General features: G+C 31.0%; 3 protein-coding genes across 8 annotated transcripts; 2 read left to right on the top strand and 1 right to left on the bottom strand.

The window, feature by feature from the left end:
- Positions 1–188: 188 nt before the first annotated feature.
- LOC143347331 (uncharacterized) lies at positions 189–2,607 on the top strand. Its single transcript, XM_076776368.1, has 5 exons — positions 189–710; positions 1,186–1,459; positions 1,542–1,770; positions 1,844–1,928; positions 2,334–2,607. The coding sequence occupies exons 1-4, from the start codon at positions 688–690 to the stop codon at positions 1,924–1,926; spliced, it is 609 nt and encodes a 202-aa protein (XP_076632483.1). The 5' UTR covers positions 189–687; the 3' UTR covers positions 1,927–1,928; positions 2,334–2,607.
- On the bottom strand, positions 2,603–8,657 carry LOC143347328 (mitochondrial 2-oxodicarboxylate carrier). 5 transcript variants are annotated; one of them, XM_076776363.1, is made up of 7 exons: positions 8,517–8,657; positions 5,019–5,327; positions 4,263–4,369; positions 4,046–4,102; positions 3,317–3,610; positions 2,832–2,977; positions 2,603–2,741 (listed from the first exon to the last, which is right to left on the bottom strand). In XM_076776363.1, exons 2-7 carry the CDS (start codon positions 5,197–5,199, stop codon positions 2,621–2,623), a joined length of 906 nt encoding a protein of 301 aa, XP_076632478.1. In that variant the 5' UTR covers positions 5,200–5,327; positions 8,517–8,657; the 3' UTR covers positions 2,603–2,620. The 5 variants fall into 5 exon arrangements, with proteins under 5 accessions (XP_076632478.1, XP_076632481.1, XP_076632479.1 ...); XM_076776366.1 differs by lacking the exon at positions 8,517–8,657 and adding an exon at positions 7,054–8,058; XM_076776364.1 differs by lacking the exon at positions 8,517–8,657 and adding an exon at positions 6,204–7,043 and having other exon boundaries at positions 5,019–6,023.
- On the top strand, positions 8,583–16,773 carry Ntpase (ectonucleoside triphosphate diphosphohydrolase NTPase). Of its 2 annotated transcripts, none has more exons than XM_076776361.1 (7): positions 8,583–8,717; positions 11,716–11,846; positions 12,290–12,698; positions 12,756–12,929; positions 13,380–13,811; positions 14,287–14,463; positions 15,034–16,773. In XM_076776361.1, exons 1-7 carry the CDS (start codon positions 8,697–8,699, stop codon positions 15,109–15,111), a joined length of 1,422 nt encoding a protein of 473 aa, XP_076632476.1. In that variant the 5' UTR covers positions 8,583–8,696; the 3' UTR covers positions 15,112–16,773. The 2 variants fall into 2 exon arrangements, with proteins under 2 accessions (XP_076632476.1, XP_076632477.1); XM_076776362.1 differs by lacking the exon at positions 8,583–8,717 and adding an exon at positions 11,251–11,371.
- The last annotated feature ends 565 nt before the right edge of the window (positions 16,774–17,338 follow it).

Raw genomic sequence — 17,338 nt, 5'->3', positions numbered from 1 at the left:
TAGTTCGTCTTCTTCGACACTAAATGGCGCCTATTTCTCTATCTCGAGAAATAGTTGTGGTGCCATCTCGCAGTGGAGAAAACGTACTATTTCCCGACAAACTTGGACGTTTTTCCACCAGAGGGTTCGAGGTCGATAAATAAGCACCATCTATCGTTCAAACTAACGAATTATTCCACGACAAACGGGCGTTTTGCCATTCGGATTTCCAAAGTGGGCAGCTCTCTCGACTCCCACGAAGCGGTCCTAAATTACTTCGGGTAGCTTCGAAGAGTCGAGAAAGAGAGCATGTGTCAGTTTGCCTTTGTCAACTTTCTGAAACTCTACGAGCTCGCGTACGCGTGATCTGGCATAGTGTGAGAGAGCACCTTCTGGCATCTCTGCTTGCAAGGTTTTGTTTACCTATAGTGCATAGTCCGGGCCACGATATAGCGAGGTCATAAACTCTTAAGAGTCTACATCGACTGCTGCTACGGCAAGCAAGATGACATCTTGCCTGAGGGTGTCTTTCTGAATGTCTTTCTGTGTCCGTAACTGCACTACCTTACCTGCTTATATATTATAAGTTTGTAAGGAAAGTTTGTCGGAAAGTAAAAATGCTTGGGCAATCGAGATTCCAAACTGCCACATGCCACACCGCCACACTGCTTTAGCGTCTACCAGAGTTGTGTTGTTGCATTGAAAAAAATGTCGGGAAAGAGTCACAGGAGGTTAGTAATGTTATTAATTTAAATTCAGCAATTAATTTTCCGTTAAATTTGTCGAAATATTAAAATTCGAACTTAATTTTCGAAGATCACTAAAAGTTAAAATTTTTTGAAACGTTGCTTGAAGGCTAAAATTTGTACAAACCAGTATCACTAGAAATATGAAAAAAGAAGTTAATACATTTAAGAATCCATACAAAAATCTATAAAACGTATACGATTATAATTTTATTTTACATTTTACTAATTTTAATAGACTTAAATTGTCATGTTGTCCAATTTGACTTTTCACAAAAGGCCAAATTGCAAATTTTAAGAATTATTTTTTTAACTTCAGCTTTTTCCTGTCTTCTGAAGAATGTATTTCTTTGTTCTTGCAATATTTCCTTCGGTTACTTTATATGCAAAAATGGACAATCTAACATTTTACTATCCATTGCATGTTTCTTATGTTCATGCTATGGTAACCTAAAATTAGGGCTAAGAAACACAAAATAAAGGAAGATGGGAAGAACGAGGAGTATTTGGAGGATATTATAGATATAGAAGAGAACATTACCAAGGATTTTGAATTTCTAATAAATGCACCAATCACTGAAGACAACTTCTTTGTTCAGAAGTCGGACGAAAGCTGGCACAATGATGTTTCCAAATATATGGAATACTTTATGATTGATCTTGCAATCTTATCCGCAGTTGTTGAATCAGTTCCATTTAATGAAAATGTTAAGATTGACAACAAATATTTCACTGTGAGCATATTGACCGATTGAATTTATTTTTTTATGTTGCAAAGTTATAAGTTAATATAATTTCTCAACTGACACATTTTAGAATGATCAGTTGACAAACATTTATAACAAAGCAAAACTGGGTAAAGAGAACTATAATAAAATTATAAGTAAATTAGAAGAGCAAGTTATTACAGATAGAAAAGATTTAGAAGAAAGTCAAGGTTCGGTAGATGATGTCTGTGAAGACTTAGATCTTTTATTGTCGTTAGAAGCACCAGTGGGCGAGGCTTCAACAAGCATGAAATCTTTAGGTGTATCTCATAATGCTGGTACAAATTTTTAGAATTCTGTAGCAAAACTGTTTGAAAGTTAATTCTTATATTTAATGAGCATCTTTTACAGATAAAAAAATAACAGCTAAGTCTGGGGCATCTGTAAAGTCTATGGACCTGGAACAGTGGTTGGATTCCATATTAGATGATTAAATGTAAATATTGTTACTACAGTAGTTCTCACATAAGTGACCAAGCTCGGGACCGGCCTCAGTGATTCATGTGGGCATGGTGAGTTCTTAGAATTCAACGGAGATAAGGAAAGAGGATAAGTGCGAGTGAGATACAATAGCTGACATCCGAAACTATATATACAATCTCTCGATAACGACCGGCGTCAAGTTACACTCGACACGCTCGATGTCGAAGCCGTTTGGCTTTAAGGATTGGTGGGGATAAATCTGGTCAATTATGTGGGCACTACTGTATTTGTTTAGTTTTTTCATATTCGCGGTTCTGAATTTCCATGGATTTTGTTAAAAATCGTTTTCCTTTTTTTTGTTTGATTCATCAAATATGCTTTGGGATACATAAAATGTTGGAACATTGTCTGCTGGCAGCCAAAAGATTAAGTGAGTAAATAAATAAATAGACAGTATGTTCAACAAACATATGTATTGTAATGTACATTCTCTAATTATTGTCATTAATCGATGCAAGTTTCTATCGCTAATATTGAACGCGTACACACGAGTTTTGAGACATTTTCTTCATGAATTCCAATGCTTAAAATCAAATTGAATTTCGAATGGAAATAGTTTGACGAAGAAGGGGTTTTAAAGCAATTTGTTGACAGTGTTTGTAAATAAATGCATTGGTCAGTCTTTATTACAATTTGAAACTTCAATCAGTGAATGACCCCATTACTTAAATAGTATTTCATGTGCTCGTAAACTATGAGCATTATTGCACCTCCTGGACCTAATCGTAATATTTTTGGAACTAATCCTTTGTACAAGGCTTGGAATCTGAAATCAGTTTGATTATTAATTGATAATTAAGTCACTGAAAACTGAATCTTTAGGCTTGAAGGTAGTAATTTATATTCTGTTTTGTACCCTTCTCTGTGATAGACTAAGTAGATAGTTTGTAGTGTGTCTTTGTACAAAATTTCACCCTGGGGTCCTTGAATGCGACTCTTGGCGACATCAAAAGGTATATTCATGCAGGATGCCACTGTCCCTGACAAGAAACCTACGACAAACTAAAAAGAACATTAATGACCTTTGTATTTTTTCTGCAAATCAACCTACAAAAAATCATTTGCTAAATTAATAATATTGGTTTTATATAGATATATTTTATAAAATATATTAATTATATTTAATTGTAATAGAAATTATAGTGAATTTTATTTAAAAAAAGAAGGCAGTTGCATTTTTTATATGCATCAATGTACAAAAATGAGTAAAATTGTATTTAGTTTGTGCGTTGTTTGACATTTATGACATTTTTTTTCTATCTCTAACCATTTTAGATATATACCTTGTTCCAGTTGCTCGAGATATCATGTATACATATATTGTATGGTCATAGGATGTACCTTAAGAAATAATTCTGGGAAGTGATCCTTTTGTTTGAGCAACTGGGGAACTATAGAATTGTAGATCCCAAAGTAAAAAGTATTAAAAATGCCATTTCTCATTATTGTCGCGGATAGACCTTTGTTGAGACCTTTTAGACCATGCTCTGTGAGGATACGTCGAGTCACGGCAAATGTAGATGGGCTGTGGCTTATGTGTTTACGATTGGATTGCATTTGAACTTTAACCACTTCAAACGGATTCACCAAAATGGCTTCTGTTACACCAGTCAGGAAGCCAGCATAATAATATGTCTGAAATAGAAGATTATCCTAACAGTAATACAGAGGTTTAAGTCGCCAGATATTACCAGCTTGATATTCATCATTATTATTACAAATTGAATGGTTTTTCTAGGCTTGATTTTTTCTACTATTAAAGAGGATTGTAGAGAACATAAAAAGGTCAATAATGGTTTTCTTATCGATTCAATTAATGTGTCTTAGCATTCTCTATGGAAAAATATGAACCTAGTTAAGTCTAAAAGTCATCTTTTAGGGAATATCAAACTCCTGTTTAGAAAAATATTAATAATATTCATATGCCCTCTGTCTACCTTTAAAAGAATTAATAAGATTAAAATGGCGCCATCCTCAATACCATTCTCTTTTTCCTATTCATTTTTTATTATTTAATAAAGTATGATTAAAATAAAAGTACAGGATGTTAGATAAATTTTTAATTCGTACCATTGTTTTGGACGTGTTACCGCTAAACAACTTCTTATACTGTTCAAAGGAGAAAAACTGAAAGAAAAAAAAAAGAAGAGTTTCAGTTATGTTTGTTACAAGAACCAATGATGTTCCTTAAACTTTGAATCTTCGTAGCTTCTTACTTTCGTTAACGTTGTAACTAATTAAAGTATAAAAAAACTATTTGTTAGCAAACAAAACGCATGTTACATACTTTTACAGCTCTTTTCGGAGTTTCCATAATAACCGGTGGTAATATACCTTTCCAAAATGCTGCGAATCCTTCGTTTATATACATTTTTCTCATACAATCACGAATCCCTGCGATATTAGAAATATTAACAAAGGAATTACATCGATTAAAACTAAAAGCACGGATTAAGGGGGGTCATTTTTTTCAAATAATAAAACAAATATTTCCAAACACTCTTAGAACTAATTATTTTTTATTTATTAATGTTTTCTCAATGATTGCTTTTGAAAAACAGAACGAAACAATTTTTAAAAACAACGTTTTCCCTTTTAAATTTCTACCAATCCCACTGGTCCCCATTTTTCGTATTAAGGGAGCTTAAAGTCATTTTTTCAACCTGAAACCTATTAACACGATTAACTTCAAATTTGAATATATCATAGATTTTGAACTATATCGTTGGAAAAATTGGAACTGCCAGCTGATAGAGTTTTATTAAATGTGTTAATAGAATAAATTATATAACTCCACCATTTTGGAAGTTAAGATAACAAATCTTGCACGAAACTAAAGTTAAAATATTGCTTAAAACGTGCTGCAAAATCTCGTAATAGCATTTAATAGTTACCTCAGAAAATAAATTTTAAATTCACTTGTTTAGTTACCCCCATTTAAGATTACAAAAAATACCCCCTTTATCGTGCCTTAAATTCGTTAAAAATTTTAAAAAACAATTCTTTTAAAAATAAAGATATGAAAAAGTAAAAGATACAGTGCCTGTATAATAAAGTGCATCCTGTGTTGCGACTTTAACTTGCAGTTGGAAACGTGTTTTAATAAGATCCATGGGGTGCATCATGCAAACTTCTACAAAACCTGCACAACCTCCTGCGCCAATCTGAATTGCAGCCTCTTTAAAAAGACTAGGTTTACTCTGTACAATTTCTCTGTGAGACATATTAGCTCATACAACTCCTATCGAGTATCTCTTGCCAACAAATTGTGATACTTCTTTGAGAAACCCTCGATTTTGTTTACAGGAAATAAAACATTTCTTTTACAGCTTCTCTAATCTCAGTGCGATTCCTAAAACGAACGTAGCCTTAATTTCATGATAAGACTAAAATTTTTGTATTGTCCGTGTAAGAACTCTCGGACTTTTTAATTATTTTGACTACATTTTTTTAATAGTTTCGTATATGAACTCCCATTTCGATTTTCGGTTTGAATGATTAATAATTTTTTTTGGGGTAAATTAATAGCGTAGGATAATGTTTAAAGGTTTAGAAATATGTACCGTGAAGAAAAGCAGTTTTATTATGACAATAAAGCAGGATACAAAGTAATTATGCATTTCGATGTATAGTTTATTGTCTAACAATGAGTTTTGGTAAACGTATGTCAATTAAAATTACGTAAAACCGTTAATTTGATACACCAGTATCTTAACGTATCGTACTACGTATAGTATTACGTTGTTAAAATTTTGTACCGTAATTGTTGATCGATCTACATGATTCGAAAAATAATTTGCATGACGATCATTTCATGTTGGTTGTAAAATAAAGGAAGAATTGATCTAAAATAAATTTTTCAAGTATAAAATTTAAATTTCACAACATTTTTATTAACAAGCGTCCATATTTTAATAGTATGAACGTATATTGAGTTTAAACTTTATTTTTAGCTTGAAATTTCGAACTTTTGTGCACGAATTTCACAAATATTTAACAAAAATTCGAATATTTGAAATGGAAAAAATTTTTAACTTTGTTAAATATTCTTTTAACACGAAGCGTGATAAAAAAAACGTCCCATACAAAATTTATTGTTTTTTTTCCGTAAAATAAGAATTCGCAAAAAAAATATAGCTCTCGTCGAACAAGTTTTTGTATGCCCTTCTAGATTTTCATAAGACAGATTGAACTTCAACTTAACGTATTTGCGTTTCCATGAGTTGACACAAAAATGTATTTGAGACTGTCGATATGTCAGTAAGTAGAGTTTCTCATGCTGAATGAGAACCACTAGGACCGACCTACCGTGACCTATCGCGCGCGCACAGCTGTTTGCAGATTGCCCTCGTACAGGCCGCTCTTTAAATGTTAATAACTTTTAAACGAAGTCTCTATAAGCAAATTACTATTATTCGTCTTATTTTGGCCTCTAGAATCACCCCTTAAAATTTTTACATATGGTTGCCGATCACCTGTAAGTATAAAGAATCCTTAGAAATGAAAGTCTTTCTTTATGAGAAACTTAATGTGGAGAAAAAAACGTACGTCTTTGTAAAAACTCCAAATTGTTTACGACGAATTTTCAAATATAACCGAAAAGGATATATTAAGTTTGTTGAAACTCATATTGATCCTAATATTGGATAGTAAAGAACAAACGAAACATTCATTCTGATCTAAAGGTTAATGAAGTAGCTAATGAGATTGAATTAATGAAGAAGCAGAACCAAGAAGACTTAAAATAGGTAAAAAAAAGAAAAATGTTGTCCTTTTTGCTTTTGTTTGTCATTATGTTTTCTATATTTCTTTCGCGATGATCGGCATCTTTTATGTTTATATAACGGGTGAACCTAACAATCAAATTTAATTTTTTTCTACGCATTATCCAAGCTGGCGTGATGTCGCTAGTTTCGCTCGGCAACGAACAAAATTAACCCAAACTTACCCCATTTCACAAAAACTGAAATTACTATACCCACTAGTCTGTTAAAATCCCGTGATTAGTATTATAAAATGTATTAGTACTATAATTTTTGTTAATCGACAAATTTATTAAATGGTATAATTGTATTTACACATTTGACTATATAACTATAGTTTTGTTGCACACAACTCGATATACATAGTTATAGAGTATGTCGTAGGTTATGTTGAACTAAAAATACTATGACAGATTCACTGTGAAACATGTGTAAGACTGAATAGTGAACAATGTGTCACTGTTTGTTATATCTACATTAAAAGAAAAAGTTTGATACAGTTATAATATTCGATAAAAAAAGATAATGGATGCATATTATCAGTGACAGAGTGAATTATTGATTTGTACAGAATTAAAAATAAATTGCAGAGAAACTATGTATCAACATACAGTTACAAGTATATTTTGTAATATTAATATAGGTGACACATTTACCTCTATAAATACACACATCAAAGACTATGATGTAATTTAAAATGATAAGTACTATTTACTTAGATTACTCATCAAATTTTCTACAAAAGTAAAATTGTATTTCATTGAGAAACATGTAATACAAAATTTACAAACAGACTTTGTATGTCAAAAGTAACCAAAACCATTTTATTTTATGGTTGAATATTTTTTCTATTATTATTATCTTGTTTCCTCAGCCAAAGATGGTTTTATAGTGCCTAATACAGACTTCATTTCTCTATTGTTCTTTTGCAAATATGTATTTTATATTAGACAAAAGCTGAAGGGTTCTCTAGTCAAAGTTTCTGCCTTAAAACATACAAATTTTGTATGGGACATTTTATTCTAAAATGCACTGTCTTTAAAATGTATTGATTGGAACTTTCCAAATTTCAATTATTAGATACATTTATCTTCCACCTTAGATTGAATGAATTAACAAAAGTAGAAATCAACTATTATATCCTTGAAAAGACCATTATTTTTTGTGAAATGCCAAATTTCAGTAATTACATAAAAGCAATTATGTTAAAAATATAAATGCCACAGAAAGATTATAAAGTAGCCTGATATCTCTCATTATATTAATAAAACGATGATAATTAAAAGCAACAGTTATTTGCAATATTAACTGTAAATTCAATATTTACTGCTTCAATTCAGTAATTGCCATAAGTTCCAAAACCATAATAGTAATACAATGGTTAATTGTTGTTAATCTATAAAATACGAAGAAATATCATCACATTGAATGTTTCAAAATTGCAAATACAATTCAATTGAGGATAATATTTCTACGATAAACAATATTCTCGTGAGAAGAAATTATTTATTTATTTCGATGCATACTACGTGGACCACGTTTTCACTAGTATCAATCAGTTTTTAGTTTCCATTCGAAGGTTAAGTAATTACAATCAAAGAAAACAAAATAGTTAATTGTCACGAATATTAATAAAATTCACCGGTTTGTGTTAATTGTATTAATTATTTAGTGAACACTAATATTAGTCACAACACTTTCGATTGAATCAATAAAACAAAACGATAGTTGTATTGGTTACAGAAACAAGTTCAGATAACAAGGAATTCATTGTTCACCTTCGCAATATTCTAACCGTACTCGAAACCTTGAATCGTTATCGCCGCCATTTTGTTATTAGATATTCGAAATCTTTTCAATTTCAAGACTCAGTTGTATTGCTGATAGTCAGACTAGCACGAAGCTTCGTTTTATTTTTCTTTACTTATTTTAATTTTCATTACGACTGAAATTTTCACATGGAGGTTAAGCGTAGAAAGGTTTGTTTCCACAACTTTAGTAATATTCATGCATAAGGTCATTAAAATAGTTTTCACGAGACGCGTGATCACGTACTTCTATTGCATAAACGAAAAATGATTAGTCAATATAACCTATATTTAATAAAACACAATTCCCAATTCGGGGGATTTAATTTAATTAAATCTTTTTTATGAATTCGAAACATTTCCACTATTATTATCCACTAGTTTAGATTTTATTAATAATCACTTTGGAACTTTTAGATCCTTTAATAAACACAAATATTTAATTAGAGTGGGTGTGAAAAGTATTTGTGTAGTGATTAATTACGATTAAAATTTTAAATAATAATGTTTATTGAATAATATTGTTTGAATAAACATGATAGATGACAAAGATTTACGGTACAAAAAATAATTAATGGATACAGATTACGAAAAACATTGCAAAATTGTGTAAGAAGTAGACGGCCGCGAAAAATTTCTGAACGTAATGGTCGTACTAAAGATCATAAAAGCGCTTAAAAATAATTTAACACATTCACGAGGGGCTAAACCACCCGGTGGTACATTGTACATGGTATAAATTCAGGCCCGTCACGTACGTGATAAACAGATTATACATTATCTCTTGCAAAATTAAGGTTATCATGGTAGAACAGCTTGAAGAAAATATTACGTGAATGAAAATGAGATTAGAGTTTACACAAAGTTACGTAAAAAACAATGATGGTGTTTTAGTATAGGGTCATCATCACGGATATGAGCAAATTTAACATTTTTGACTCAGATGGACACTTCTTGGTGTGAAGAAATTACAACTGGTAATGGAACATGGTGGTGATTCCATATTTATTTGAGGCTGCATGAGTGCCGCAGGTGTGGGTGAATTAAATATCATTGATGGAATAACGGGTCATAAGATGTACATAAATATTTAAAAAATGCATCTTCATTCAAGTGTTGAGAAAATGAATATTGAAAATGATTTTCTGTTTATACAAGATAACGAGCCTAAGCATATTGCTTACAATATAAGAATGTGAATTGCATATAATTGAAAATACCCTCACAATCACCAGATATTACTTCTTTCGAGCATTTGTGAGATTATCAGAAACAAGCAATTCGAAAACATATAATTTCATCTAAAACAGACTTAAAAAAGTAATGAACGAATGGAATTATATCATTAATACAATTAGCAATTTAATTAATTCAATAGCTAGATGGCTAGCCACAATAATAAAATCAAAGGGAAACCCTACCAAATACTAATTATAAATATTAATTTTACAATTATTTGTTCTTTTTATTATACATTTTTAAATTACTTGTACACTTTGTAATGGTTACAGAATTGTACAAATATTTATAACGCGTTCATTTTTGTCATTTTTTTAAATTTTTATTCATATTTATATGAACAATATTGAATATTTTTTTGTTTAATTAACATTGTTGTTCTGCAGACTTTGAAGAATGCATGTAACGTGTTTATTTAAAAAATATTGTTTAATAAATATTATTACTCAGAATTTTGGTCGCAACTAGTTATTGTACGAATACTTTTTACACCCACTGTACATAATTTTTCTCTAAAAACAACAACCTCGATATGTAAATTAATGTTTTGCGAATGTAATAGCGGCTATTTTCGAACTTCTGAGCTCGAGGAACTTTATTAATCGAAAGAAGGGTATTTTATCATATTGGCGAGACGTTTGCCAAAACGTTAATTTATAATAATGATTAATCAATATAACCTATAATTAGCAAAACACAATTCCCAATTTGGGGAATTTAATTCAATCAAAATTTTTTTACGTGTTGGAAACATTTCCATTATTATTATTCACTGATTTAGGTTTTAATAATAATTAGTTTGAAATTTTTGGAGATCCTTTGACAAACACCGATTTGATTACGTAATTTCTCTCAAAAAAATTGAACAGTCACTTCGGTATCTAAATTGACTCAGCGAGTGCAAAGGCGGTTACTTTTGAACTTTTAAATTAGAGGAATTTGTTGATAGAGATTTGTTGATCAATTGGGAGAAGGGAATTTCATTACGTTGGCAGCATGTTATTTATTCGAAATTAATGTTTTATCTGTAATAGGAAAATTCAAATCGTGATCGTTTTATGATAATAATTTATGATTTTAATTAGGATTAAATATTCTATTACTTCGAATTCCATTTTTGGAAGATAATTTTATCTGCAAATTATACATAAACATGCAAATTATAAATATTTTTACACGAATATTTTAAAATAATTAGTATGTATAAGTTACAGTTTGATAAAATTTTGAACGAAAAAAACAGAAAATAAAAAATTTTGTTGAATTGATTGGAATTTCAAAATTAATAAGTTTATTTTAAATATATGTATTATAATTTTAGTACTTTTATTGATTTTTTGATAGTATTTATTTTGATATTGATTTTTCATAGTATTTTCAATATAAATAACAATAATATTTATGTATTTAATTATATAAATACTGTATCGAAAGTTCAGTTTACTCGTTATGTTAATTCTATTATAGATTCGCTCTCCTCTAAAGTGTGTGATGTTATTGTTTATATTCTTTAGCATTTTCACGAGGAAGTCAAGTCGTAGTTTATAACAGTAATTTGTTTTATAATTTAGATGCAATATATTCCAGTAAGTTGAAAATGCAACCTAGTTTGCATATCGAATCAAATAATTTTAAATATTTTATAAATTTATAATTTGAGGTTATCTAAATTTGATATGGAATTGTTTGTTTATTTCGATTAATTTTATCAATATTTATTCTCATCACATAGTAATACATTGAACCAAACTATAAATGGCATAAATATTTCGGTAGTTTAGAAATTATTTAAGAATGAAAATAAACAACCTAAAAGTTAATATTTTTCGATATTTTGAGATTAGCACTGAAAATTATTTCTGCGAAAGAATTAACATTTAAGTACTTTGTTTATCAAATGTTTTTCAAGTATCGTTAATTGCATTTTCAGTTACAGGGAAACAATGAAAATCTCCATGAAGAAGACCACAGGTTACGTTCAAAGAAAGGTCATCCAGGCAGAAGGTACCTTATGGTTGTTGCCTTACTGGGATTTCTCGTCTTGGGCCACATAGCAATAGCGTATGGATTTACATTTATCTATATTTACTTTTTTTTATCCAGTCATTAACTACTTTATAGTCCTTTTCACATATTAAACAGTTTGTTATACATTAGACCATGAAACTTTGATGAAACAATTTGCTAGGGCCAGAAGTGTTCAATATTTCAATATATTATCACTTGTTAGTTTTTATTTGGCAAGGTTAACCAAATGAAAAATTGAAAATGTTTTATCATTTGTTGTTGAAAGAATTATCTTGTACAGTATTGTAAGTAGACCAAACATTGTTCAAAGGCTATTGGAGATTATGTAAATACTTAATAGTTTAAATTTCAAATTCACTAATAACATATTGGACATGTCGCTAAGCAGTTGTTGTTTTTTAGCATAGGAGAACATTTCTCCTTGCAAAATGCAAAACTTCCATAAGATTAGCATTGATAATTTTTTTCAATTTCAGGTATGATCTACAGCCAGTTCGTCTGGGTAGTAAGGCAATTGACACACTGGCTTCTTCCTTCAACCTGCAGAAGCCATTTTATGTTGTTGTGATCGATGCAGGGTCAACTGGGAGTCGTGCATTAGCCTTTACTTTCCACGAATCAATTCTTGGTGGTAATCTGGTACTGGATGATGAACTGTACACAGAAACTAAACCAGGCCTCAGTGCATACACAGGGAAACCAAAAGAAGCTGCAAAGTCCTTAACAGTGTTATTGGACAAAGTTAAATCTGTTATTCCACGTTCAGAATGGCAGCACACTCCTCTCAGCATGAGAGCCACTGCTGGGTTGAGGCTTCTTCCTGGGCACGAAGCTCAAGACATACTCCAGGAGTGCAGAAAGTTGTTCGAGGACTCGAATTTTCAAGTATGTTGACAATAACACGTTCCTAGTACCATTCGACGCAGCGCTATTTCGGTGTAGGTTTCGAAGAACTCAATTTCGATAATGGATGGAACAGACGAGGGCATTTTTTCTTGGTTCACCGTCAATTTCTTGTTGGAACGGTTCAATACGCACAATTCTGGTAATACGGTCGCTGCTCTGGACCTCGGAGGAGGTTCCACGCAAGTCACTTTCTCACCCGATGCTACGCAGGTTCGAATTATTTAATAGTAAACAGAATAGTAGAGTGGAGTCGTGTTATATCGTCGTTAACGGGTCTAAAAGAGAGTTAAATTCGTAGAAATAACGATCTACTGAACGTTTGATAGGAAAATTCCATAACATTGTAGATGGAAGAGAGAAAATACGTATCTATGTAAAAATGCGATTAGAATTTGTTACTAAGAAAATGTTGTGGATATTGGTATCATATGAGGTCAAAACAGTAATTCACGTTTAAATTTGTATAAAATTGCAAGATTCAAGCTTCTATTCCATCACAGTAGTTTGGGAATAATTCACAATCACTGTCTAATGTATCATTAATATTTAGTGTACATTTATCTACGGTGTTGTGTATTGTTAATATTTAACTAAGTTTTTACACTATAAAACCGTAAATACGTCGAAATCTGTTGCAACGATTGAACAAATTACTTATAGGAGAAGAAGTTGGACGGGCACATATATTCCGTAAACATCTTTAATCATAACATGAGTGTTTACACGCACAGTTACTTGGGTATGGGCTTAATGGCTGCCAGAAAAGAGATCCTGACCCACGGGATGAATCTGGACAATGTGAATCCAAAAGAAACCATCGAAGTACGATCAGAGTGTATAAACCCTATCATAGTTGATACAGAGTGGAGTTACGGAGGCCGTACTTATTTAATCAACGGTCCCATCAATGAGAAGCATAAATTAGTGAAGACACAAAATTTTGCCGGCGGGGAAGCTGATAGGCCAATCGTTAACTTCTCAGAATGCTTAAAAATTGTTGAGAAATACGTCGGTGGGATTAAAAATAAACCTGTGGGTTTGAAGGACCACGAAATCTTTGCGTTTTCATACTACTTCGATCGTGCCACTGAGGTGAATCATTAACACTATACTTAATAACTTAAGAGTAAATATATTACATAATTATTACAAAAAACTAATTTTCTATCTCGAAATAAATGCGAAACTATGGAAAATTTCGTTACGGTTTCTATTAGAAATATGTATTTACCTAATTTAAAAAAAGAAACAAAGATTTATTTTATTTCTGTTATTGGAAGTTTGAAATTTTTTGTTCACTTAATACTAAATTTAGTAAAAGATCTACATGACTTGGTTTGTCATTTGTTTTAATGATTACATTTATACTTAGTAGAATTTCAGTATAGTTCGAATACTTTTAAAAACAAGGCACTTTAACCACTCTATTAGAAGTAAATAGATGCTAATTAGTAGTTCTAGTATTAATACTAGTTTTCTAACTACTTCTTCATTAGTTCTAGTGTATACTATTGACGTAAAATAACGAACGGAAGATTAGACGATACCAAGTGACGAATGATTTCAGGTTGGTCTAGTCGATCCTTTCTTCGGCGGAGTGATCCAAGTGGGCGCGTTTCTGAAACAGGTGATAGATGCTTGCGATTATCCAAACACCGATCAGCCCTTCGTTTGCCTAGATTTAACATTCATTTATGTTTTGCTTCGTGATGGATTTGGCTTGGAACCTACTACAAAGCTATATGTAAGATTATACTACATTTATTCATTTATAGTAGATTATAGCATTCTGGTTGCCATTGCTACAGTATACTTTATTAAAACAGTTAATATCCAATGAATTAGAAAGGGGTCATTGAAAATATTGGGTTAATAAGAAAGTCTTGCAACAATTAACTTCACTTACTTAACTTCACAAAAGGAGAAGTTAAGAATTTGAAAAAATAATATACAGCAGTCCCTCGATTATTTGATCCCCGGATTATCCAAATTCCTGATCGTAAGATAAACAACTCATTTACTGCAATAGTGATACAACTCAAAAAGACGCAGCTTGCAAATTTAAACTGTCTACTAACTTAAGAGATTCTCCACGTTAGTTGTAATTGCACTATCAAAAATTAAATCTAGAAGAGAGTAGGAATGATGAACTCGTCTGTAATAATTACTTGAATAAAAAACAGACGATCGAGCTCTCCAATCGCAATTTAACACGTTACAAGATTCTCTTTAACGACCCAATATTTTAATTAAATTCTGAATTTAAACTGTTTCTTACTCTCCGGAGTAATACTTTGTTTATTTTGTTCAATAGCTTTATAAAAGAATTAATGGACACGAACTGAGTTGGGCCCTTGGCGCAGCCTTCAACATTATCCAAAACGGTCTTTAACCCTCCCGAATTATAGATAAACGAATTACAAATATTTTTACACAATATTGGAGGAACTGTTAAAATTTACTATTTTACTATAAAATCATTTAGCTGGAAACTGTTAATTTGTTAACAAGTTCATTGTTCTTAGTGTAACATTGCTCATTTGCTCAATTATTAGATGCCATCTCGTTTAATTTACGTTAGTTCAAATGTGGTATTTTTAGCAATTGCGTAATTAAAAACGATTAATATATTCAAACTTCCTAATTAGAGATTCTTATGATTCTTAATTGAACAATGTTCTTGATTGTATAGAATACAATGCATACGTGTGTACAAATACCGGGATTAGTCATATCTCTTTTGTGATAGAAAGTAGGATAAAATGGTACTCGTGGAAAACAAAAACGAATTATTTAGGGCGGTTTTTACTATTTTGAAACTATTTTACATAGAATCATAAGCAATTTACTCGACGGCGGTAAGTTAATTTTGAACAGATTTTGTTCAAATATCTTTGCAAAGTGAAGTTCATGGGGTCATATTTTAAAGCTAAAACAAATACTTTGTTTATACCTTGCACAAAAATTCTAAATCTTATTTTTTTAATCGATTCCCGATCAAATATTTTTAATTCCAAAACGTCTATGTTTCTAAATGTAGATAGTTTTCTATTTAAGGTTTTCTAGGAAGCAATTGTTTAGTTTTAAAAAGGACTTTATTTAGTATATTCAGAATTTTCGATGTTTTTATAAGGTTTAGAATGTCGTAATGAAGAAGTACAGTGTTCTCGCGTTAAATATGCAAAGGCACCTTACGTTAAATGTACAAATTTTATCTTCACTACTAGAGGGATCCTCCTTAGAGGCACTGAAGCGATTAATACGACAGCACCGATGCTCGCCGAATAATATAACATGATCAGGTGTCGAGTATCTGTGAGACAATACTAAAAAAAGCAACGTTTTTTTATTTTTCATTTTTTTATTATACAATTTTTTTTAACATATTCATGGGAATATTTGTTATTAAAATGATACCAAACTCGTCAAACCCAAGATTTACGAAGAACAGATGTAGCCATTTTGAACGTTACCGAATACATTTTTATTCTTTTACTCTAAAACGTTCGAGGGAAAAACATGTGTTTATTTCAGTAAGACTTATTTGCACTGTAGAATTTCGTTTCTGCGTTATGATAAATGTGGAATAAACCAAGAACGTCCTTGATCTTGTATTTCGAAAAATGAAATTCGTTTCTGCATTACGATAAATATGAATAGAAACAATACTTCGACATTAAATCGTATTATACTATTCGAGGCCGAGTTCGATCCTTAGTGTCTTTTCGTCTTTCACTTTCTCTCTCTTTCTGTGTTCTCCTAAATGTGCCTCTTCAGTTGCAAGTAACGCACATTTAACGCGGAAAGACTGTATATTTCGTTAACGTGTAATTTTTGTAAATTACTATTCTTCGTTTAGTAAATGGAACTTAATGTTTCGTGTCTCTTGGTAAGAAATTGATTTGCATCAACATTTTATATTCGAACATTGTAATTCTGGGTTGTTAGCAAAACGTTCGCCTAAATATATTTGTATCATAATTATTACATCTTATATATTTTTACATTAAAATATAAGTAGTACGATGTGCTGCCATTTAATGCAGTGCCAACATTTTCCTATTGTATGTTCTTGAATTTTCCTTTCCACTGTCGTGATAGTCATACTGCCATTTAACACAGATTTATTGTCACAAAAATTACAAAAATCGATTGCAGCATGATTCTACCATTTGGTAGTAATGCTGTTACTATACCATAACCTTAAGGTAACCTTGACTTCAGAAATTTAGGTTTAATCGACAAAAATGTTAACATGGACAAGCAAAGACTTCTATATCCTAGAATTTCTTTTATAATTTGATTAAGTAGACCAACATTCGTATAAAGTATAGTATATTTGACGTAGACGAGATGAATAGGGAAACTATGCCATGATTAAGGAATCATTTCATTCATTACAACCTGCCTAATAATGTTTAAAACAATGCGGAATAATTAACGGACTTATTCACTGTGTACTCATTGACTATTGGAATTAATTAAGAATTATCTTTGTTTCGTATCCGAGTTTCTCTTTACAGGAACGTATGTACAAATAAACCGTTCACTAATATTCTAAATAGATTATTTTAATTTATAGTAAATTAGAGACTGAATTTTAAGTAAATCCAATTTAA

The sequence above is a fragment of the Colletes latitarsis genome, chromosome 11 (assembly GCF_051014445.1).
Source record: "Colletes latitarsis isolate SP2378_abdomen chromosome 11, iyColLati1, whole genome shotgun sequence".
Classification (NCBI taxonomy): Eukaryota; Metazoa; Arthropoda; class Insecta; order Hymenoptera; family Colletidae; genus Colletes; species Colletes latitarsis.
This window is presented reverse-complemented; position numbering and strand designations above follow the sequence as displayed.